Source organism: Lissotriton vulgaris, chromosome 4_1, assembly GCF_964263255.1.
Source record: "Lissotriton vulgaris chromosome 4_1, aLisVul1.2, whole genome shotgun sequence".
NCBI lineage: Eukaryota > Metazoa > Chordata > Amphibia > Caudata > Salamandridae > Lissotriton > Lissotriton vulgaris.
This window is the reverse complement of record NC_141691.1, coordinates 1468676565-1468702302: the sequence shown is the minus strand read 5'-3', so window position 1 is coordinate 1468702302 and position 25738 is coordinate 1468676565. Positions and strand designations below refer to the sequence as shown.

At 47.0% G+C, this 25738-nt stretch overlaps 1 protein-coding gene across 17 annotated transcripts in view; it reads right to left on the bottom strand.

Annotated features, from left to right (window-relative positions):
* Positions 1-25738, bottom strand: part of DTNA (dystrobrevin alpha) — a 693791-nt gene that overhangs the window by 224698 nt on the left and 443355 nt on the right. For 6 of the 17 annotated variants that reach the window (XM_086965704.1, XM_086965706.1, XM_086965705.1 and 3 more), the window contains 2 exons: positions 14610-14687; positions 8927-9019 (listed from right to left, as the gene is read on the bottom strand). The exons of 7 other annotated variants lie outside the window; for them this stretch is intronic. In XM_086965704.1, coding sequence (XP_086821830.1) covers positions 8927-9019; positions 14610-14687 — 171 coding nt within the window. The remainder of the gene's footprint in view (positions 1-8926; positions 9020-14609; positions 14688-25738) is intronic. 4 more of the 17 variants (XM_086965709.1, XM_086965711.1, XM_086965715.1 and 1 more) reach the window with 1 other exon arrangement.

Here is a 25738-nt window from a genome sequence, read left to right as displayed (position 1 = left end):
CCAAGGCGTACAGCTTGTGATCTTCCTGTCAGAAATGACTCCACCCACCTAAGGGCTGCGCCCTGAATGCCAGCCTGTCCGACACGGTGGAGAAGGATGTCATGATCCACCGTGTCGAACGCGGCAGATAGATCCAAAAGGACCAGCGCCTGTGGTCTCTTGGCATCTGCATTCCCTCTTAAAGTGTCCATAACTGCCAGGATAACAGCTTCCGTGGAGTGGGCTGGCCTAAAGCCAGCCTGATTAGGCTCAAGGAAGCGAGAGCTCTCGATGAAATTGGAGAGACACCCGGTGACATGGGCTTCGAGCAGTTTGGAAAAATAAGGCAGCAGGGATATTGGGCGATAATTAGAAGGTTCAGCCGCATCAGCCCCTGGCTTCTTCAGGAGCGGCACAAGAATGGCTTCCTTGAAGGAGCCAGGGACTGTGCCAGAGGTGAGCGAAGTATTCAGGAGAGGCAGTATGCATTCCGGCAGCTCAAGACAGACATCCCGGAGCACCATTGGAGGACAATGGTCGTCCGGGGAGCCAGATTTCACGCGATTGGCTAATTTCGCTAAGGTAGGGGGGTCTAAGATAGGTAGCAAGGTGAGAGATGAGCAATTGTTCGGAGAAGTATCAAGAGGAGGTGACGGTAGTGGAACCGAGGTGATAGAATCTTTGATCTTGATAATCTTCTCGGTGAAGAAAAGATTGAGGGTCTCGCAGGTCTCTTTGGTCGGGAGTTGGGCTGGGAGGGTCCTATCATCCGTGGTCAGTTCGTTCATGATCCTGAACACCTCACAGGATTTGTTGGTGGCTGAGAAAATTCTGTCGGAGATATGCTCGGATTTGGCTGAGAGGATAGCTAATTTATATTCTCTCCGAGCTGTTACATATTTCTGTCTGGATGACAGGGAATAGTCTCGCCTCCAGATGCGTTCTGATTGACGCACCTCCAGTTTTATTTTCTTGAGGTTTTCCGAGAACCACCGGTTAGCGTTCAGATGTCTAGTGCGGGGAAACTTAATTACTGGGGCAAATTGATCACTGGCCCTTTTTAACCAGCCTCGGATGTTAGTGTCAATCCTGTTGACATCGTCAACAGGGGAGGTGGTTGGACGAGTAGAGGCCAGGGTGGCTAAGAATCCCTTGGAGTCATAATTGTTCCATTTGCGTGCGGAGCCGCCGGCCATCAAGGGGGCCCTTGCACGCCCACTGAGAGTGATAGTCGTCTCGACTATATAGTGGTCTGACCATACACATGGAGACGTGGAAGGTGGTGAAAGGGATAAATTCAATGTCCAGATCTGATCTAATATATGGCCTTTTACATGTGTGGGTGAGATAACATGCTGACTCATGTTCAGGCTGGTCAGAGTCTCGGATAGCGCTGTGGCTTGTGGCCCAGCTTTATCGTCATTGAACCAATGATTAAAGTCCCCAAATAGGGCGAACGTAGAGACTGAAGGCAAAAGAGCAGTCAGATGTTCGCATAGTTTCTCGGCAAAATCCGGCATGGAGCGGGGGGGGCGATATAAAAGGGCAAAAGAAAAAGCCCCAGCTTCCGTACCCAGGTTAATGACCAAATTCTCTACATGTGGGAGCTCAAATGATGACGAGGAAATGAGATGGAATCGTTTAGAGACAATGGCCGCTACCCCCCCGCCGGGATGATCGGCGGTCCGGTCAGCATGAAGGATGAAATACTCTGGAGGGAGGGCTGCTAGGATGTCAGGGAGGGAATCCTCTGTGAGCCAAGACTCGGTCAACAGAAGTAGGTCAGGCTTTTCTTGGATTAGCAGGGTGAAGATATCTACTTGGTGTCTGACCATAGAGCGGGTATTTAGAAATAGTACCCGAATTGTGTAATGGCTCGGTGCAGGAGTAATCTGGGGAGTAAGGGGATCGTGTTGGGGGGGGGTTGCATAGAATGTCAAGTGCAGTGAGTTTTCCCCTGGTGGCTGAGGGGAGAGCCAGTCCGGGTGAGTTGAGGTCCATCAAGTGTCTGGCCGTGTATGAGATAAAATGGCCAGCATCCCCTGCCCCTTGCCCCGGCCAGTCGCGGACGGGCGCAGACGGGCTTAACTCTGGCGCGACTCCGGCGCGCCTACAACGCGCCCGCTGCGCTCATCCGCTGCGCTTCCGAAAAATGCACATGTTTATAGGGCGGGGGCAGGTTGCGGTGGATGTGGCCTCAGGTGGGCGTGTCCCGTGGCTGGGCGTGTGTGATGGCGGCAGAGGATAGTCTGCACTTCTCCCCTACAGCGCTAAAATCCGCTGTTGTGAGGGTGCCAGCACAGGTAAGAGCGGGTGCCTACAACTCAAGAAAGTGCAATTTAAAAGAGATGCTGTCAAGTATAAAAAAGAGCGGGTCTCTCGAGCGAAGCAAACTACTCCCGGCTGAGCCTCAGGAGGTTCCAGTAATTAATTGAAATCAAATGAAATACAGTTCTGTTATCTGCCTGGTAAACATTCTTTGCAGCAGACATATTGACCGTCTGTGCTACTTTTTGATGAATCAAAACTGCCACTAGACAAAACTCCCATGTCGCGCCAGCATGAAAATTAATCATCAGCATTATTTGACATTTTTGTTGTTGCTTGAAAACTGCTGAACACATAAGGAGCTCTGCAAGTAGGTGTTTTTAAACCCATGTTACGTCTAACCACAGAGCCACCCCAAGGTCAGTGTAGGTGCCGCTGCTGCACTGATTTAACCACCCCAAACCCGTCCTGGGTGTTGTGGATATAATTCTCTGATGTCAATCAATCAATCAATCAATGCATTTATAAAGCGCACTACATACCCTTGAGGGTCTCAAGGTGCTAAGAGGGGGGGAGGGAGGGGGGGGGGGCTGCTACTGGTGGAAGAGCCAGGTCTTGAGGAGTCTTCTGAAGGCCAGCAGGTCCTGGGTCTGTCGTGGGTTGGTAGGGAGGGTGTTCCATGTCTTGGCGGCGAGGTAGGAGAAGGATCTGCCGCCGGCGGTGGTTTTCCGGATGCGGGGGACTGAGTGGGGAGGTTGGCAGAGCGGAGGCAGCAGGTGGGGCTGTAGAACCTGAGTCGGTCGTTGAGGTATGCTGGTCCGGCGTTGTGAAGGGTTTTGTGTGCGTGGATGAGGAGTTTGAAGGTGATCCTCTTGTTGACTGGGAACCAGTGCAGGCCTCTCAGGTGGGGTGTGATGTGGCTGCGTCGGGGGATGTCGAGGATCAGTCGTGCCGAGGTGTTCTGGATTTGTTGTAGTCGCCTCAGGAGCTTGGTTGATGTCGGTGATCTTGCAGTGAACGAAGGTGGCCAGTGAGTCGCACAGGTCTTGATGTGATGGTGGAATGTCGTTGGTGTTGGAGCTGGGGTTGGAGAGTTCTTTTACGATGCTGAAGAGCTCTTTGGTGTTGTGTGCATTGTCGTCGAGGCGGTCCTCTTGGCGGTCCTGATGAGTTGGTGGTGCCTGCGGGTGGCGTTCTTGTGGGCTGTGTGGTCTTCTGGTGTTTGGTCGTGGAGCCATTTCTTCTCAAGTTTTCGACAGGTGTGCTTAGAGGTTTGGAGATCTTCGGTGAACCAGGTGGCTTTCTTGATGGTGTGGTTGGTGGTGGAGGTCTTGAGAGGGGCGAGGGTGTTGGCGCAGTCGTTGATCCACTATTTGAGGTTGGTAGCGGCGGTGTCAGGGTCGATGTGAATTCCTCCTCCCTGGGCAAAGCATGGCTTCTTCATAAACTTGCTTGCTTGTTTTGCCCTTTATTATGTCTTTCACTCCTTGCTGTTTCCCTCTCACCACCTCTCCACCATTTACAAGGCTGGAATAGAAAACCAAAAGCAGCTCTGGCATCAGTGCCAAAATCATCCTCTCTTCCTTCAACTCTTTGCACAACTTTGCTTTTTACATCCATCCGTTCTCCCTCTCTTCTCCCTTTCTGATCACTTTCTCTCTACCTTCACCCTCCCTCCCTGTTCCCTGTGGCGGCTGCAGTTTAAACTTGGATACCTTGGGAAAGTGACAGAGGCACAAGGAGTCGACTGGACTTTCACAAAAATCCACCAAGGGCTCTAGCCCACTAGGGAAATGAACAGTGAAATAAAAGGCCAGTCCCGGCCAGCTCATTTAATCACCCGCAATTCTTCCGAACTTCTTTCAATCCCACTATTAACCTGGTTTTACTGCTTTCCTGCTCAGGTGCAGTATCTTTTATATCCATTCCTACTCATTCCTGACACTTTCATGGTAGCTTTATATTATACACAACCACATTTTTATGGTATACAGCTCTTCTCTTCTGTTCCACTTTGCTTTACACCCATCTAGTCTCACCATCTGCTCTCCACCTAATACTCCATCTTCACCCTCTCCCTCTCACTCTATCACCCCTTGCTCTCCATGACACATCTCATCTTCCTCTCAGACTCATATGCGTATCTTCATACACCTCTTCTCACCCTAATTTCACTTCAACAGCAATCACCTGTACCATCATGCACTCACATTACACCGTATATACCCCACACATTCACATCTAACATCACACTCGGAGTGAAGCTGACACTTCTGCACTTCATCACGTGCATATATTATGTGTGGAAGGGTGAATGCACTGCTGCAGTCAGGGATGAAGAGTAACTTCTGCTTTTTTGTATTGTACCTGTTTTGTGCAAGTTTGAGAACCTTGTACTGCTACTGCTGCCAACTGCCATGTTTCTGGTATTTGTGATGGGGAGCTTGGACTGCAGCTGCCCATGCAACATCTGGGTTTTGTGTTAATCAATATTGCTGAACATATTTTAAATATATAAGTGCTGGAATAATTGGCACTTCCAGTGCCTGCTCCATATACTGTTGTATTCCGTTGGACAGAAAAGGGACAATCATTTCTAGGAAAATGTAAGCTTAGGTGCAGCTCTCTATTTCCAGACTCTGTATCTCCAGTAGGAGCTTTCACACATTCTCTCCCCTCTCCAACACAAGCCCCACATTACAAGCCTTCATGCTGTTTCTTTATATATATATATATATATCTCCACTCTCCTAAACAAATGCACGGTCACTGTGGCCTGACAGTGTCTGTGCATTTCTTGAAGAGAAGAGATTGGCGATATAGACGAAGTGAGCAGAGTCCATTTGGCTGACGCACCATTTGGTTGGGTGTTCGGTACAAAACGAGGAACAGTATATATAGATAAATACTCACAAAAAAACACAAAGGTTAAAGTGATGTTATAATTAAGAAGAATTGTATTATCTTTCTTTCTGTTGGAAAAAAAAATTAGAAACTCACTGAGAAAAACAAAGTTTAAGAGATATTATAGTCTGGTGAAACTGTCAGTTAAAACATATCATTTAAACAAAGAAAACCATCAACATTCACCAGTCATATTTATTTCAAGCAACTATAACTTGTGCCCCTTGCCATAAACAGTGTTATCAATGATGATATTTCAGGTGTTGCAGTGATGTTATCAATGATGTCATACAATATGTCATAAGTGATGTAATATGTGAGATAATTAGCAGTGCATGTGAATCCTAAAATGACTCCCACCACATCTTTGCTGATGTGGTGAAAGCCAACCATCTTTTCTTTAGATCTGTTGGCTCTGTGGATCCTCCGCGGCCTGAGTCTTAACTAAAACTAATGAATGGATTTACACCAAATCATAAAAGCATACTTTCTGGACCAAAATCTAGCTTTCAGTCAAATTTGGTTCATCCGTTTATGCTGTAGCTGTGTCTAATTTTCCGATGGAAAATTGCATGGGGATAATGCGTTACAGGATCCCCTTTTTTAATAGACCCCCGATTGATGGATCACCCCCGAACTCTCCAGGAAGAAGCTAAGGTGGATGAACTTTTTGGTGGAAATTTCTGTGAAGATTCATCAAACAGCGCCTAAGTTGTAAGTAAACCAGAAAATCTTTTTCACATGGAAATGTGGTCTAACTATTACCACACAGTAGTGACCGCCACTAGACAAAATAAGTGTGTGTGTGTATGTGTGTAATAAAGCATGACCAACACATTGTGTTACATTACCTTTCACTTTAGCACCAGTGCCTATGGCGCATTAAATATTGACCACTATTCTCATTTTGGATGGCTGTATTTATGCTCAATAAATACTCCTTTAAACTTATGTTGATAGCATTAGAATAACCGAAACAGAATGTATTCTCAAGTGTCTTTGCTGTGCAGATGGATAAAAGAACATGTGGAAACCAATTCCCTCCGAGAATGGCTGAGTATCCACGCCTTCTATTTCCTAATGAAATACAAAAATATCCTTCTTTGTTGGCACCATTTGTTTTCATATGCATCTGTCCTTGTTTCTGAGGGGTTAGAGAGGTAACCCCTTTTTACCGACAGGATATTCCCCACTAGCACACCTACTACTTAACTGCTAGTTAATTACTTGGTACATTTTCATATATTTATTTTCTACAGCCACTGAAACTTCACTTCTGAACCACATATTTTAGTTAGGCGTGTCTGTGAAGAATGCCATTTGCATAGGGTTACCACCTCAGTTTCCTGCTTGACTGTACCCTCTTGTTGACCTCCACTAGTGACTGAGGCCTGTACTTTTATGCTCTACCCTCATATGATTATGTTGTAATGCACCACAATTTCTTCCTAGTTGTTGCCACACTGGCAAACTGAGCCTGGCCTACACAAGGTCTGGTGTCATGTTGCTGACGAAGTAATGAATGAATAGTGTATGTGGAGATGCCCTACCAGGCACCCTGCAATTCTTAAGTAAGTAAGCAGAGAGAAACATGTGCACATTGATGAGGACTCCATTGGTGCTGTAACACCCGGCACTGCTATTCACAACTGGATCAGAGATTACACTATAATTTAACATCGTAAGTGAAATATCCAAGTACTTTAATGTATCTTTATTTACAGCTTCAATCTGCACAGTTCTTGATAAGACAATCCTCAATTTGAATTGACATGCTTTCACAAAAGAGATGAAAATGATTATTTTTGGCGCAGCCACTAAAATGTCCATCTAGATGATAGCAACTCCAGATGACATAAAACATTTCCGTCTAAGGACCCAACATGTTTGCTCTGCCCCGCCCTTCAAGAATTCTGAGCAGAGGTGAGCCAGTTTATGTCATCTGTCCTGGGTCATCTGAGTGTAATAGCCACTAAGCAAAACATTATGGGGGTTAATTATGACTGCGAGGGAGGTACTCATGACCTGGTAATGATTATGCTGGTGTGCTCCCAGCTGTGTATCGCCAGGGCATGGATCTCTCTGAATGCTCCCAAGGCAGTAGAATGGTAGGTTCTCGTTCATCAGATTTACGAGGTAGAGTTGGCTGTGGCTAAAGCCAGAGTTCTCACCTCTCTGAAAAAGTTTGAAAGGACCTGGAATAAACTCTGCTGGATCCCCTCCAGAGATAATGCTGACTAAATATGGTGTAGGACATTTTCCGATATGCAACGATTGTTCAAAGTCTCTTTTTTATAAATGCATCTCTCTTCTTTTCTAACCTGCCTTTTTAGTTTTTCTGCCTCCTTCATCTTTTCTTATATATAATGTACGTATTGCAACTAGTCTATGAATGACTAAAATTTGACCTGAAAAAAAAAGAGGATCCAACATGTTGCTGACAATACACCACGCGTATCCCTGCCCTTACCTTTCTTCATGCAACTCACCTACCTTTGATTTAGCAGAACAGAAGAGATTGGCCAGTTACTGCAAGTGAGGCCAGGAAGCATGCTGAATTTTAAAGGAAGCGTTACTGGTGAGAGCAAGCAGCAATTAATCACCCTCCTCAAGAGCTGGCCATGCTACACTGTTGAAAAGTGGCCAACCTAGGCCAAGGTTAGGACAGAAAAAGCAAGCACCAAATTATGATATGAACTTTCTTATAAAATGCCAAGCTGAGTTTAAAAGCCATGTAACCGTTTTGGAGAGAAAGGGATTTCTGACTACCTAACCAGAAATGCATATGTGCTGTCCCCACTTGCACAAGTGCCTCCAGCTCAGCTCATGCTACCACGCAGTGAGGCAAGCCCACTTTAAGGAGACCTCCAGCTTGCCTCTGCAAAGTCTTCTCATTAAGGAAGCGGTGGGAGCTCAGTGAAAGCACTGTGTTGCCGCCGCCACTGTCTGAACAGTGCCCTGCCACTGTGAATTCTTACAGAAAGCGTCATTATCTCCCTCTTTTCACCTTTCCATAGCTGGGGTGTTTCTTTGAGGTTGGAGGAGGTAAGCTTTGCTTTACCTTCTTGTTTTTACTAAATGTTTTTTTTAACATTGTCATTTTTTCAGTCTTGAATAAAAGTTGTTTAGATCAAAGTCCTGTAGATCACACTTGAGGACACAATTACATGTCCTATTTCCCATGTTTATAAAAAGTCTGTTTTATTGGATTGTGTTAGTGATTACTTGTTTGAAAAATGCTACATTATCTACAAAACGACCCACTTTAAATACCAACAAGAAACATGTACCACACGTAGCTGTGATCCTTACCACATATCTCTTCCCTGGACATCAAATAATGATCAGATCAGCACTGTAGGGGAAGAGTGGATCATGGCCACTACTGGACAGCATAAGGTGGCAGAGCACACCATGGCCATATGGAGAATCATCAGCTGTGAATGCCACCCTGGGAGTCTTCATGTGGCAAAAAAGTGGCAAACACTGAGCAGAGCGGCTTGCTAAACAAAAAATAATGGGGCCCCCTGCAAAATGTGAAGGGGGCCCTTGCGTCACCCAAATCTCACAGCTTTTTATTGGTTTTGGACTGAAAGGTGGCCTGAGGTGCCCCTGAAGTGGTGGGTCCCCCGACAGCTTGGGAAAGATGGGGCAGCTGTCAGACCAAACGCTGGAAAAGTATACATTAACACTCTTCGCACTGTCTCTGTTAGCTAGACAGCCTGTGAACCAACTCATTTTCAGTCCCTAATCTGTGGCAAAATCATTTACTAACCATGTGGGGCTGGTCTGGAGCATGTTGGCATACAGCCCGATGAGAACATGTTCATCAGCTAGCCTGTCTGCAACATCGAGGCTGTAATGTACCCTGGAAAGAGGTAAAAGGTGAGGAGAAGGGAAGCATGCACATGAAAAAACATGAAAGTAATGAGATACAGCAGAAGACGACATGCAACGAAAAGCAAAGAAAGACTATGGAAACAATTCTCATAATGCTGTAGACATGAAGTGTAGCAAATGAGACAAGGTTAGCCCCGGGTTTAGGTACAAATTATGAAATAACTTGAGAAATCAACTGTACTTATTTCTAGACAAGAATGTTAAGGAAGATATCCAGTGTTATACAAAGCTTCAAAGAGTGTGCACTCTGGGTAGAAATGAGCATTCTAATAACTCTTTTCAAAATAGATATTCTCATGTAGAGGAAAGCTAACAATTGTGCCATGCAAATCAAAAGGCCACGAGGTTAGGAAAATGCTAATTAGTGCTGCTAAGCTACCAACATTGAGGAAAACCACAGTCGCTTTTGGATTTCAAGAAAACGGAAGAACCACTCCGTTCCACCTCCTCGTCTAATCAACTCTCCAAAACTGCCCAAGAGAGGAGATCTATTTTCAACAGATACACCTTGAAAGCGCTGCTGGAAGCACAATAAAGATATAAATGCCATAACGCCACACCCTTTTCATTAGCCTACCAAATGAGGTTGTAGGGAATAATATTATCCATACATGGGCGGTGACCAAATGTTAAAGGTAACAAAGAATGAGAGATTTGGAAATCTTTTGCTTCTCTGGTACATTAGCTGTGTAATCTGCAGGGCACTAAGAAAGATACTGGGATGGTGATCTCACACTGAGGCTGCCAAACGCCCTCTTACTTTCCACATACCATTAAGTGATTGCAACATAACTCACAATGTTGGCTTGGGGAGCTCTGCCGACAGGCGAGTTCGCTGCCACAGCTGTTACAGTAGGAGGAAGGTGCTTTGTGATTCATGCTGGTGTAGCTTGGACTGCTCTTCGCTTACAGTTATGCTCTATGTCCTTCAAGGTTCCCACTGCCCACCCTGTGGGTCTACAGGAGAAGAACTGCTGCAGCGCCAACCTCAATCGGTCTTTATACCCATCTGCAAGCTTAGGATTGTACATTTTACAAATTTGGATAGGAAATCTGTTCCTTTTCACTGCTTTATCTTCACACATTACCAATATCATGAGCATCATCTGGTATTAGATAAGATCCCTTTCTACAGGCGTTTAACCAAGACAATCAGAATCTCCAGTCAGCCAAGGCACACCCGCTCTGATTTCAGGAATAAATAATGCACAATCTCCTTTATTTATTAACCTCCCAATGCCAGAATAGGATGACTAGTAGCAACAGGCAGAGGTGAAAATAGGAAAAGGGTTGTCAACAACTAGTCATGTGCCCTCATAAGAACCCCAGTGTTCCTTCCTCTCCCCAATAATTTTTAATGTGAGCATGCGGCATGGATGAGCTACTTGATCCCTACTTATGCAGCTGATATCCCGATCATATTTCCTCTATCAGGCGATCTGTGTAATGACCAAGACAGAATAAATATAATCTCTGACCACATTCAGCAGCAGATGCTTGAAGACTGGTTAAGACTTAAAGAAAAAAGAGAGTTCATAATCTTGGCCTCAGGAGATTCTCAAGGCAAAAAAGAATCACCCGCCTCATCTTCACGTTGGGCAGTCCAGCCAAGTCCAGTGAAAAATAAAGGTCGGACCCTTGGTGTATTTGAACCCTGTTTGTCCATGATCTACCAAACACATGCATTTGTTGGTGCCAACCGGTAAATCTTAAGTTACCTGGTAAAGTCCGTCCTTTTTTAGGTGAACCAGAGACAGCAAAAGTGAAACAAACTATACTTGGATGTAAGGTTAATTTTTACAACTTAGTAATGGGGTTTTGTCAAATGCAGCGAGAACCATCACCAGCATTGCTCCCTGATGTTGTGTTTCTTCTTCAAAAAGGCTGTAGGTCCAGGAAAGGCTGGACTTGATGGCCCCCAGGCTGGCTCATCCACCGATCAACAGCAATCCCCTAGCATACCTAATAGTATTTCTCTTCACATCATTCCTACAGGACCACACAACTGCTAGTGCCAGCTCCATCAATAGAAGCAGGGCGGGAGGCCTTTCCATGGTATAGAACCGACCAGTGCATCGAGCAGCCATTGTCCTTTGAAACGCATCTATAGACAGTTTTGTTCTGTTGATATGAGAGGGACTTGCTCTCTGGCTTTATGCCAATCGTTTGGCTGCCCATAAGTGTGAGTGCTATATAGAAACTTTTTGATTGACAGATTCTAGTATGTAAGGCGAGTTGAAGGGGGTGGTGGAATTCCAAGTAACAATAAAGCTGCATGCAATGAAAGGATGTCCTCATAGGAAAATAACTGTACACAACAACAACTATGGAGAAAAGTGTCTACAGAGAAACACACCTTTTCAGAAAACCCCCTGCAAAAAAAACAACTATTTTTCTGAAAATGAATGTCAACTCATTCCTAAACTTACTTTCACCTTATGCTAGCCCTAACTTTAAACCAATTTTCTAAGCATCGCTCTAGTCTGAACCCGAATTCTAACACTCACCATAACATACATTCTAACCCTAAATCTTTTCGTTCCTCTGCTTCTGTGTAGCATATTTAACCCGTTCATTTAAAAGTTTTATCTTATCTCGAAATAAACAATTTTTGTATTAGCCTTCCATTTTGTTGTAGCAATCTTACATTATTTTCCTTTGCCGTAACATTTCTCCGCACCAGTATTTCTCTATTTAGATGTCTCTGCAATGACATAACGCCTAGAAGGTAAACATCCAGGAGAAGCACACACTATCACTCTAACATCAATAACTCAGCCAATCAGGGTATTTGTATGATTTATACTTGCTGAAAGAAATTTCAAATGTAAACCAATTACAGTGGTTATAGATGAGGCGACCTCATAACGCGTCATGCCGCTGTTGCAATGCCATGGCAGGGCTAAAAACCCTTGTGGAGTGGAGTGATTCTAAATAATAATAGTTCCCCCGTCCAGCGACTGCTTACGGGTAGAAAGCTGAGACTTCACATTGGAAGGCTCTCCAACTACTTCTTTGCCAGAAAGCAAACCTGAGGAAGTTCACCTCTTTAATGGGTGATGGCCCTTCTGGGGTCTGTGCATCCCACACCCTCCCAGCGCTGTTGTGAAATAGCTTTCAATTTGTGTCAAGTGCTATATAAAAGCAAAAAATGAGATGGAAAAATAAAAATATTAAATTGTGTAGGTGTATCAGAGAGGTTAAGGAGAGGTGTGTCAGGTGGCTTTCGGTGTCTATTGCTGCTGTGTTCACTGTTGGCACACCTATGCCCTCGACAGCCTCCTTTTAAACTGATGTCCTTCTAGCCGTTAAAACTCACTCTGTGACGGGTTAAGTCTTTGCAATCCCTATATTTTTTAGTAACACAACTGCAGCGATACGGCAATAACAAAAGCGAAGGTTTTCTTCACTTTTTACAAAAATGCAAAGACCGTTTGTTTTTTAGGGAAGGGCTTACTTAAGTGGGCGGCAAGGAAGGCTTAGAGGGGTTTCAGGCTCAGATAGGAAGCCTATGGTTGATTCACAAATATATATAAAAAACGAAAGAGGGTTTACTAATGTACCTGGCAAAATATACTTTTGAGAATGGGAAATTAACATCATCCCGTGATAAAAATATTATTTTAACATATTAAAAGGTGACAGTGCACATTCATTTTTGTAGTTGGACATCACTCCCCCAACCATTGCAGATGTTTTAAGCTTGCTGTTTTTAAATTAAGTAAATATCACTGAAGTTGAATTCTATACTGCACTTCTTGTTGGAGGTCTCTCTCTCTCGGTGCCCTCAGTTCTGTTACAGACTTCTGGATCGGACACTTACTTTTCATATTTAAAATGGTTATTTGGAAACACTCAAGCGCACCACTAAATATCCGTTTTGTGGCTAAATTCCTTCTGAGATACACCCCTCTTCAAAGGGTTTGGCTTAGATTCTTTATACTCAAGTGGGAGTTGAGCATGGAAAGTTTAAAGGCCACTTCATTTGGGTAAAAATGGCCATTCAGTGGCCTACAGCAAAATGACGCCCCTCCCCCTCTGCAGAATGTGAGGAGGGGCCATTAGGCTCCCATATTGCACAGATATTCATTGCTCTTGTGCTAAATGGGTCCACCCATGAAGGGGCCGGGGTTAAACAAGGGACGATCTTGACATTGGAAACCTTACCTTAAAATAATTAACTAATTAATATGAATAGTGTTACCATATTTCTTGTGGGTGGCTGTTTCACCAATCCCCACCTCTGTCCTCTAGCTGTGATTTTGAAAATGTAATGGCAAGGAAAGAAACAAAGAATGACAATCCACTGGCCACCGCTTTCAGGTTGATTAAAATGTGGACCCGATGGCTGAATGCTGGATACGGTGACTTTCCGCATATCTTTGGACATTAGAAAATAACTAATTTTCTTTGCACTAGCAAGACAAATCGCTGTTTACTGAGATAATTGTCCTGTGCTGCCATTATACATCTTCAATCATTTTGTGATTTCAATACATCATTACCTATATTTGTGTCAAAGTGCTCCAATGCCAGTCAACTTTCCCTGCTGCTAACAAAGCTGTTGAGAATCATCACCAGGTTTGATGCGATGCCACAATGGTCAATTTGGCAGGGTGAGTTACAAACCATTAGCCTGGTGAAGTCTAAATGTGAGATCTTCTCCCTGATATGGGCTGCGACTAGCTGTCCGATCTCATTATATCAATGACAATGTTTACATCCGCTGTGGAAAGGGATTTGAGACACCCAGCTGATACTCCGTAACAAAGCCACAACCAATCTGTCCCAGTCGGGATGAAGCCTATAGATCATGGTCAGAAATGCCCCCTTTAATCTCCTTCTTGCTATTGGCAGTGAAACATGCGATCCTGTTACTTTGTGGGGAGAGAGACACACCAGAATATAACACATGGGTACACATGATAAGGCACATTCTGAGGATGGATACGCGAGCATATGAATTTGTGGACAATGAAAAGCAATATCAGGGCCAGTTCTTCCATTTCTGGTACAGGATATCCTTAGCATCCCATTTTCCAAAAGGCTAAGGGCACTGAGGGCAGTGGATGCTGAAAGACGGGAGGAAGGGGTCAAAGTCTAAGAGGATTCTCAACGACCCTGAAATGAGGACTAAAGGGAGTAAATATTCCAAATAAGAGAAGAAGAGACTCCAATGGGAGGGACAAGGGGATCATACCTGTTGCGACTACCTGAACAGAGGCTGATATTCTAACCGCTGATGCAAGTGACTGAAACTAAAATATGTGCACAGAGTAAGATGATGGGTATACTATAGCCGGGTTCAAAAGGGGGGCGGGGAGTTTTGTGGGGGTATATTAGGTGGACGTGCCTGCCTTATGTTGTTTTTTGATAAAAATGCAATAAAAATGATTGGAAGTGCAAACACCTCCTTCGCAAGTTTTGCATTTGATCACTCTAAATTATCTACGCAGTAGGTATTAGTGAAGCAACATTTTGTTAAAAGGAGAATCACCAAACCACTCATGATTAGTATTGTTAGATCAGGGACGCAGCACACAATGCCCTCCACTTACCCTTTGCCTTTCAGCAAAGTTGGAGCAGCCCTAACTAGCTGCTTGTTCTGCTCGACTTCAGCAGCCTTGTGTTGAGCGCTGGGTAAGAAGAGGAGAAAGTCAGAAGAGAGTGAGCAATGGCTGCAGCGCATATAGAATAAGCCGCTCTGGGGCGAGTACAGATGTCCTCCGGTGGAAGGTGGGAGAGTTGGCTTACAGAGGGGGTAGGGTCAGTGGCCGGGAGGGCGAGAGGGGAATGGTAAGAGGCTGAGAAAAGCAACCCATGGTGCGCATGCCACACTGACCAAAAATAGCAGTAAATTGAAGTACAATTTTATGTCATGTTGTCAAAATTTGGTAGAAGTGATGGAATGGTGGAATATTTTTATTCATAGAACTCCACCATCTCATTAGAAAAGCTTCATCTCAACTTCAAGTGCTGCTGACCCTTAGAAACGAACATTTGCCTTTCCTGTGCACCTTGCGTGGACTGCCACGTGTACCCATTGCAGATCTCCAATGGCACAGACTGATGTAGAACCGAACTATGGCGTGATAGACTCAGTATTACGAATACCAATATACAGTGCCTGAATCAACTAGCAATCTGTGCCCAGAAGCTCTACGTAGATTAGCAAAGTACATGATTTACCCCCACATATTGATTTACTCAATTAATCCATCCATCAAATGCTGTTTATTTGGAAAATTATTCCATCCAGCAATTTAACATCACAATTACATCATCATAGAAAGACAGCTCCATCAACATACATCGCTACATAAGTAAAGAACTGGAGAACCGTATCAAGTTCAAAGCCCTGAGCTATATGTTCAGGATAAAAGCGGGCAGGGCCGGACTGGGAACCACAACCGGCCATGGCAAAATGCTTGGCCGGCCCCACCTCCCCACTCGGGGGAGGGCCAAGCACTTTGTCGGGCGGTTTTTGGCCGATTTTGTTACAGGGCCAATTTTGCAGCTATGCTGCAAAAACGGCCCTGTAACAAAAACGGCCCCCAGAGGCCTAAAACCGGCCCCCACCCGTGCGGCGCACCGGGGGTTGCCCGGTGCCCGCTATGGCCAGTCCGGGCCTGAAAGCGGGCACAGCCCCTAAATATCTTCAAGCTTTAGTCCAACCTTACACACCTAAGCGTAGCCTACGGTCACAATCCGCAGCCAATTTTTGGGTACCTAGGTTCAAACTATCAAGAATGGGAGGCAGATCATTCTCACACTTAGGTCCATCTCTCTGGAATGAGCTACCCCCCCATATACGCAAGGAGGTAAACTACTCGAGGTTCCGTAAAAACATCAAAACCTGGTTGTTTGATCAATAACAGCTCCTGCCAGGTCCAATGCCTTACCACTGTGCTAGGTCATGGCGCCGGGAAACCCTTGTTGGGTAGCTGCGGGCATTATAAGCTTAACAAATAATAAAAAATTAATAATAATAACTCTCACTTCCAAAATACCAGTGCCACAGACATGCTTCCATCTCAGGACACTCTGCCCAGCACTCAAACTCTGCAGGAGTAGCATGTGACAACGACAAATGCAATGCAAGCACTGTGGGCAGTTATTGTCTCAAGAGGCTTTTGGACAATACTTGCCCAGCATGGGCAATATTTTCATGGGCACACCATTTGAAAAAATGTAGAAAATAAGGAAAAGCACATTTTCTACAGAAACTTAAAACATCAACGCAGTGCTCATTTTGTGGGTAGTGCCAGGGACCAAGGTTGGCACTACCCACAGTTCCTGCAGCTGCTGTCGAATGCCAGTACCAGCATTACTTATTAATCATCAGGCTTGAACAAGTGTGTAACTTTTAACAGTGCCAGGTCAGCCTAGGCGTTAGGGAAGGCCTGAAAGCGCTAGTTCTAAATATGTTTCTTAGTTTGTTACTTTGGCAAACACTTGACTGGCACACATTACTTAATAACTGACAGAGTGCGCCACCTCGCGGTGTACTCTCAATATTAAGAGTCGGTCTTTTGAAAAACACAGGCAGAAATTAAGCACTGAGGAAACTAAAAGAAGCACACGGTATTTTGGAGCAGTGCAACTGTGCCCTAAGCAAACATGAAACTGAGCAGAGGCATAATGCCGGAAATTCTTCATAGAGCATCAGTTCCTGACCTTTTCCTAATCTTAAAATATGAAAAAAATCACAGGTGTTTGTCTTGGAGAAATAAAGGCCTCCCTATGAGGGTCAAACAGTGAGATACAAATTGCTGCCATCCAACAGGGGTTACTGAGGCATACTGCGACGGCCTCGCCTTCTGAGAGGGGGTGTAAGCAGGAGCCGTGTCCATGAGACAGTAGGCAGCTCTCCCAAACGCAGAGGATGCCCTACAGACATGCAAAAAACGAAGAGAGCATGGGTTCTGGCTGACACAGAGTAAGAACTTGCACAGTGGAGATGGGAATGCACAGCCTGCTGCAGGGCGGCCCACGTGGGTTTTAATGCTGGGCGGACATTGCAATCCTGGTGGCATTTTCCTCATGCCAGTAGTAGGAAGATGCGAGAGTGGCAACGAAAATAGACTGGCATAATTGACTGCTCGCCCCAGAGAAGCCCCTGCCCCGACTGCCGCCCAGATTAATATTTAGTCGCTGACTAGACAAGGTGCTGGGCCTGAAGACGCCGGAACGAGATTAACGAGGGAAAGTGTTCTCGCCGTGGAGAGTCTGCGAAGCAGGTCTGTAAAAGACCCGCTGCTGAGGAACAGACGAGAACTTTAAGTAGTTGCAGAGGGGCCCAAAGGGCACAAGAACTTCTTTTACTAAGGCAATACATTATTTTAATGAAATACCACTTAAACTCGGGCATGTTTATGCAGACAAGGGAATTCCCTGAAATGAAACCTGGGCGCAATGTACTCACTCCCCTGCACCCCCTGCTGGGACAGAGATTGGCTCGATCCATCTTTTCAAGTTCTGCATCGCAGAAATGTTTGCAGTTACCGCAGCATCAGCACATCCCAGCTTTGTCACGAGCAAGTTCGCTCCAGGGCCTTTAATGGGCCGCCCTGTGAGAGAGAAATGCTCTCTTTCGCCAGCCCTGGCTGCATCTCTGACAACCATCAGCAATGCGCACTCCCAGAGTATTCCTGAGTTTGAGGATATCTGCTTAGGTTCTGAGACATCGGTCACCAGAAGGACCCTTTAAAACAGCGATGTAACCTGCAATAAACTGCAGACGATGCAACAAGACACCACGAGCACCACTCCCCGACACAGCTGCCATGAACTTGAGGCCCACTGTGGTAACAAAAGTCACCCGCGGTAGGGTTGTAGAGGTGGCTTCTATGTCATTTACTGCAAGCACAGACATACTGTTGTGGCTAAAATAAACTATTTTGTCAACACAGGGCTGTCCATGGGCCATGCATAACTTACCTGTTGCTAAGCACAAGAATACTATCAGACTGAGAGGCCCTACCCCATCTAGCAAAGCTGACCACTGAACTCGGCTGGCACATTGTAAAGAAGTAGTTTTGTGGATGGGTTGGAAAAACAACCTACATCACAGTATCACAGAGAGTGTTAAATGTAACTTTTAAAGTATGTTAGTGGTCTGCAATGATTACAACATGAACAAGGTAATTCTTAATGCACTGATTGGACTGAGCAGTCAGTTTTTCGTGGATCGACACTAATGTTCTTAAAATATGGCATAACCCTCAACGGTTGGGATCCGTTATGGGGGCTTCTTCAGGACCGACTGGGAAGAAGATTCTTGGCATACAGCTTGCACTGATTACAGTCGGCCATTGTGGTAATCGGCTGTAATGACTCCTCCCCAGTATGTGCGCCACTGTAGTCTCATTCAGATGTAGGAAATAGATGACACAAATACTGAGAAGATAGGGAAGAGATAGGGCCAGACTAATGATGAAAAGGAAGCTACAGCAGGAAACTGTGAGGCAGGCTCACTGGTAACAGTGAAAGGCCGAAGTAAGAGAAAGAAACTGGGAGGATGACAGATAGGGTGAGAAAGTGTCAGAGCGAGAAAAATGGAAAGAGAGTGGACAAAAGAAAGGTATAACAAGAAGACAAGAGAGTAAAGAAGAGGACAAATATGGAGAGCGCAAGAGAAAGCAGGAAAGGTGGTGAGAAGGAAGTCAAGAGAAAAAGTGTCGCAGTGAAAGAGCGAAATGGCAAGAAAGAGAGGAAGATTATAGAAAGAGGGGCATCAAAAGAAAGAGGCTGAACGTTTTCAAGATTGAAGGAGAACAACAGGGAAGAGGAGAAAGAAAAACCCTATAAACAAGACTTCAGCACATCTGCCAGTAGGGGACCAGGAACCAGTTACTGTGCCTGTTTTCTCTCGGATTCGCAACACCATGGCACCTCCAAATTCTCGTTCTGATCGTATTCCTTGTCTCAATTGAGACATATGAGATGATTCCACAATACCAGATTATCAAACGTGAGTCCTGTTAAAGAGTTACAAGATTTTTAAACCTCATGACTCATTGTCAAAAAACATTAACTATGGGGGAGGAGCCAAGATGGCCGCGGAGACGGACGTGTGATCTCCCGGCTCCCTGAGCCCTTGTCTCCCGCACAATAATCCTGCTTCCTATCCTGTACCTGCGTACCGGCGGAGTGACTGGGGAAGTTTTCTGATTCCGGAGGTGTCCCTCCGGTGTCTCTAACTGCCCGGCAGCCTGAGAAACGTCGAGAGCCACGCAGGGGACGACCCTAGCCCTGGACCCGGGACCTGCTACACACAGCGCCGCCTGGGACTGCCGTGGCTACAGGGGCCGATTACCTCGGAGCGGCGCCGTCATCCTGGGCTGACCGACTGGAAAACTGGCCACTACGTTGGACACTCGGGTGACTGGAACTGCCGGCTGATTGTAAGCCTGACTTGCTCCTTTCCACGGCGAACCGCGGCAGGGTGACCACCCATTGTTTATCGTATGCCGGGGGCGCCTCAGCAGCCGTGACTCCCTCACTGCCTCGCCTCTCCTGTGCCGATCGGCGGAGAGCCCCCCCCACTGCATGCCGCCTGCGACTGTGGAACTATCCTGCTTCGAGAGAGCGGACTATTTCCTCCTGGCGCCGGCTCTGCCTGAAATCACTGTTTGCTCCGGTGGTGAGTCCATGACGGCCGGCTCGTCTGTGATAATGGCGGATGGCGCCCTGGCTCCTGCTCGAACTCTCCGGCTTGCACCTAGTTGGGGAGCTGACTTGACTGAAACGTCTCATACCACGGAGGTACTGGAGGAACGCGCTCAAATTACCCTTGCCTCTGTCTTCCTGGCTCTGACTAGACTGCGGGGTGAATGGCGCTCGTGTTTGCTGCAGCTGGAGGAGAAGATTGATGGCTGCCTGTCTGGTTCGGAATACAATCTGCCCATCCTCTCTCCCTGCTCTACTAAACAGCCTCCGCTAATCCCGGTCAGTGAAACATTGTTGCCGGGGATGTGTGGAACTAATCAGCAGCTTCGCGATGTCAGGAAGAGCGAGCTGCATTATTCCCGCCTGTGTACTGCTACAATGTCTCTCTCCCCAACACGGAGCGCATCCTCGCCCACGGAGTTCCAGGGGCTGATGATGCAGTATTTGCCTATCCTGCCTGACTGTGCCTATCTTTTGGGGACATTATTATCTCCCGTGATATGTGGTACTGTGGCTTTCGTCATGCTGATTTGCTTAAGTGTTGACTCTGGTTGGGACTGGCGACTTTTACTCAGTCCTCGGTCTTTTCTCTACTGCCGAGTGTGCCCATTTTGTCCCTTTGTTCTTGTGGGGGTGGGCTCTCCCTTTCTTCTCGTAATTGCTGGCTTCCCAGGAGGGGCGGGCGCAGGGGGACGTCCCAGATCGGGCCAGGGCTAGGTCTTACTTAGTGTGATGGATGCTTGGGCGGGCGGGGACTAGGTTGGGACTGCTCCTGGCTTTCTCTGCCTGTTCCATTAGAATTGTTCCTCCCCTTCCGCATGGCGCTGACCAATTGTTTCGCACGGCGTAGGGGTTGCAAGTGGCTGGGAGTCCGGGAGATCGGTTACTATGTGGGCTCCTCCCCGCCTCCTTCTTTGGGGAGTGGTAGATCAGCTTGTTCTTTTCTTCCTCCCTATACTCAAGAGTGAAAATTTCATTTCTTATCGCTTTCTTTTTTCCTTTTTCTACATTTTCTTGCTGTTTCTTCCCTTTTTCTTCCGTCTTTTCTTCTCTTGCTGTATTTCGGGTTTATAGGGCGACAGGCACGCTGCTAGGGGGGGGGGGGTAGGCCATAGCCTCTGCATGTGTGTAGGGTGGGGGGTTATATTTCATTTTTGTTAATTTCTATGGGACCTATTTTTTGTCTCTTTTATACTTTTACCTCTCTTGGCCCATGTTCAGGCATACTGGGTGGTGGGTGGCTGCGGAGATACGAAGGGGATGTAGAGTATTACCCGGTAGCGTGGATAATGTGAAGCCATCCTGCCTGGTCGGGACTTGCTTATTGATAAGTGAATTGATTAGACACTGTAGACTATGTTGTGTCCCACCTGCATGGGCCTTGCTCTTACTTCCTATTTTACGAGTACGGAACACCACGACCTGAACTCAATAGTTGCACAAAAAAAAAAATTAAAATTTACCCTTCATTCCTCCTGTGTCACGGCGTTCTCCAGTTTGATTTCTGCTTAATAACCCTGTTCTGCTGCATTACTGTGTCGCCATATTGCCTGCTATAGTGCTATATGAGAGTTCGTGGCCGGCCGGAAGGTTGTAGGCCCGTATTTGTTATTTACTTCATGCACAATAAAGGTTTTCAAAAATTTAAAAAAAAACAAAAAAAAAAACATTAACTATGAGGTTCACCCCCACTGAAGTAAATTTTAAGGTAAATTATTGTTCGGTACCTAAGAATCTAATTGTTAATTAGCTATTTAATGGGTCTTAATAATGCCTAGTCATGGGTTAAACACTCCAGCTAAGTTAAAGAGCTGCTCCATAGCTACAACTAAGTTAGCAGAATAGCCTTACTCATTAAAGTGATTTTTAACATATTTAAATACGTTGAATTACGAACCACCTATATTAATGTTTCTGCAACCAACACTATACATGTAATGTTACCTTATTGGGCTCCATCTTCTCCTTCTATGTTTATCCCAGATATTATGGAATTGATTACTGATCTTTGTTCAAACCATGCTCTATGTATCATATTTTAGGAGACATAAATTTACATTTTGAAAATCCTACTGATTCTTCAATAATTCATTCTCTCTCTTATTGTATGAGTATCGGTTTTGTTCAACATGTTAACTTCTACATATGTGAAGCTGGCCACAATTCTATTCATGCTTGAGTATTAGACCATCAAACTTAGACTGACCATTTTCTAGTGCGCTACAAACTAATAATAGACAACAAACAAAATCCGCCATCTGGAAATTTTTCACGCACTAGGAAATGGCATATACTAAAGGAAGGTAAACTTGCACACAGCTTTTGCTTAAAACTTACCTGCCCCAATAAAAATGAAACTGACTACACTAACTGGTGGCTTCTCGTTGTTAATGAAATAGACCATTTAGTTAAGTGTAAAAAGACAGACAAAAGAAAACTCTCTCCTTAGCTCTCCTCTGACCTTACTAAACTTAAATTAGAAGTTAGACAAGCAGAAATGAGGTAATGTCAACATACACTTCAGAATCACAAAGATGTTACAAAAATAAATTGTTAACATACAAAAGGGCTATCCATTCTTCTCACAGAGATTATTATTCCAACCATTTTCCACCCTAAAGTAGACCTTAAAGGTCATCAATGAAATTATCAATGGTCAACCCTGATATTCCAGCCCCATTGCTTACTCCAGATTTTGCAATAAACTACGTACTCCGCCGCCTCCCTCATCGCACTCAACACCGGCCGACTCCCAGAATGCCACCAAGCCACACCAGGACGCACCCACGGACCTTTCAGCTGCCACGCCTGCAAATTCACCTGCATCCGGACCTGCCTCGCACCAGCACCCGCCAAGTCGAACACCAGCAGCACCCACCTCAAGTGCATCCTGCTCAACACCCGCTCCGTCCACAGACACGCCATCGAACTCTGGAACCTCCTAGACGCCACAGCCCCTGACGTTGCCTTCCTCACAGAGACCTGGATGAACGCCTCTTCAGCGCCCGACATCGCCATCGCCATCCCAGAGGGCTACAAGATCGTCCGGAGGGACCGCAACGCCAACCAGATGGGAGGAGGCATCGCCATCATCCACAGGAACACCATCCGTCTCACGACCAGCACCGACAACACCCTGACCACCGACGAACACCTGCATTTCCAGATCCACACCGACCCGAACACCACCCTCAGAGGCACCCTGATCTACCGACCCCCGGGACCACGCACACAATTCAGCGAGGACATCGCTGACTTCGTCAGCCCGCATGCCCTCCCCTCCGCCGACTACATCCTCCTGGGGGACCTCAACTTCCACCTGGAGAACAACAACGACTGCAACACCAGCACCCTGCTCGACAACCTTGCCAATCTTGGACTCAAGCAGCTGGTGTCCACCCCCACCCACCTCGCCGGACACACACTCGACGCAGTCTTCTCTTCCAGCACAGACATCGACTTCAGCCACGCCACAGAGCTTCAATGGACGGACCACAGCTGCGTCCACTTCACCTTCAAGAGAACGACGACCCACCACCACCAGCAACAGGTTGCCCGAAGAAGCTGGAACAAGATCACAGCCGACCAGCTCACCACCTCCCTGAGCCAGCACCCTCCTGCCAGCTCAGCGAACCCCAGCCAGGCCGCCGACAACCTCACGAAGTGGATCAGCAACTGCGCGGACGAACTCGCCCCGCTGAGGACCCCGCCCAACAGACCCGGCAGCAAGAAAGCCCCGTGGTTCACCGACGAACTCAAGAGCTCCAAGAAGAACTGCCGAGCCCTCGAGAAAGTCTGGAAAAGGGATCCTACACCGGACAACAGGACCACCCTCAAGCTGGCCACCCGGAAACACCACCAGCTGATCCGCGCCACCAAGAAAACTGCATTTAAGGACCGGCTGGACAACAACGCACACAACTGCAAGGAACTCTTCAACATCGTGAAAGAGCTATCCAACCCCAGCGCAGGAAACAACGACATCACCCCATCGCAAGACCTCTGCAACTCCCTCGCTTCATACTTCCACAACAAGATCGCGGACATACACAACAGCTTCAACAACCAACCAACGCACACCAAGACCGAACAACCACCCCCCACCACCACCCTCCACGCCTGGACCCCGATCAGCACCGAAGGCACCATCCGCACGATGAACTCCATCCACTCCGGATCACCGACCGACCCCTGCCCTCACCACGTCTTCAACAAGGCCGACGCTGTCATCGCACCCCACCTGCGAGACATCATCAACACATCCTTCGACACCGCCACCTTCCCTGAGAGCTGGAAGCACGCCGAACTCAGCGCTCTACTCAAGAAACCCACAGCGGACCCCACCGAACTCAAGAATTACCGCCCCATCTCGCTCCTCCCGTTTCCTGCCAAAGTCATCGAGAAGACCGTCAACAAGCAGATGGCCGCCTTCCTCGAGACGAATGGATCCCTCGACCCCTCACAGTCTGGCTTCCGGGCCAATCACAGCACGAGACCGCCCTCATCGCCGCCACCGATGACATCCGAGCCCTGATGGACAACGGAGAAACAGCGGCCCTCATCCTCCTAGACCTCTCCACGGCATTCGACACTGTCTGCCACCGCACCCTAGTACAGCGCCTCAGCAACGTCGGAATCCAGGACAAGGCGCTGGAATGGATCATCTCCTTCCTTGACGGAAGAACACCGAGGGTCCGTCTACCACCGTACAAGTCAGAGGCCACCGAAGTCATGTGCGGCGTCCCTCAAGGATCCTCTCTGAGCCCCACCCTCTTCAACGTCTACATGAGCCCCCTCGCGGCCATCGCACGCCAACACAACCTCAACATAATCTCCTACGCCGACGACACCCAGCTGATCCTCTCCCTGACCAACGACCCCGCCGCCGCCAGAGCCAACCTGCACGAAGGGATGAAAGAGGTAGCCGAGTGGATGACGACCAGCCGCCTGAAACTGAACTCGGACAAGACGGAGGTCCTCATCCTGGGCTCCTCACCCTCCGCCTGGGACGACACCTGGTGGCCTCCCGCCCTGGGCACCGCACCCAAACCGACAGACCATGCACGCAACCTGGGCTTCATCCTGGACTCCTCCCTCTCCATGACCAGGCAAGTCAACAACGTCTCCTCGGCGTGCTTCAACATCCTACGCATGCTACGGAAGATCTTCTGGTGGATCCCCACCGAGACCAGGAAGACCGTCACCCAGGCCCTCGTCACTAGCCGACTGGACTACGGCAACGCCCTCTACGCCGGTACCACGCCAAGCTCCAGAAGAGACTCCAGCGGATCCAGAACGCCTCAGCCAGACTCATCCTCAACATCCCACGAACCAGCCACATCTCCGGACATCTGAGAGACCTTCACTGGCTCCCCGTCAATAAAAGAATCACCTTCCGCCTCCTCACCCACGCACACAAAGCCCTACACGACCAAGGCCCGAGCTACCTCAACAGCCGAATCAACTTCTACGCTCCCAAACGCCACCTCCGATCAGCCAACCACGCCCTCGCCGCCGTCCCCCGCATCCGAAGAGCGACTACAGGAGGAAGGTCCTTCTCCTACCTGGCCGCCAAGACCTGGAATTCCCTCCCGACCGACCTGCGCCTGACCCAAGACCACCTCTCCTACAGGAAGAAGCTGAAGACCTGGCTGTTCGAGCAGTAGCGGCACCCCCCCACCCCCAGCGCCTTGAGACCCTACGGGTATGTAGTGCGCTCTATAAATGTCATTGATTGATTGATTGATTGACCACAATTGTTCACAGACAAAATTGTTAAAGTCCAGAAGAGAACTCAAAATAATATTTGCTTTTATACTGACTTAAGACCTTCAGAGCCTTCTGTCCCAATGTAGTACGTTTGGCTATGCTAATCTGTCCCTTAACACTGATTTACAAGGCTCCTCAGAAACATTTCACATTCCCTCGATACATCAAGTGCAGGATTGTATCAGGAAATGTAGATCTGACTCGCCTTCCAAGCCATTTCAATAAAAAAATCTGAAGAATGTATCAA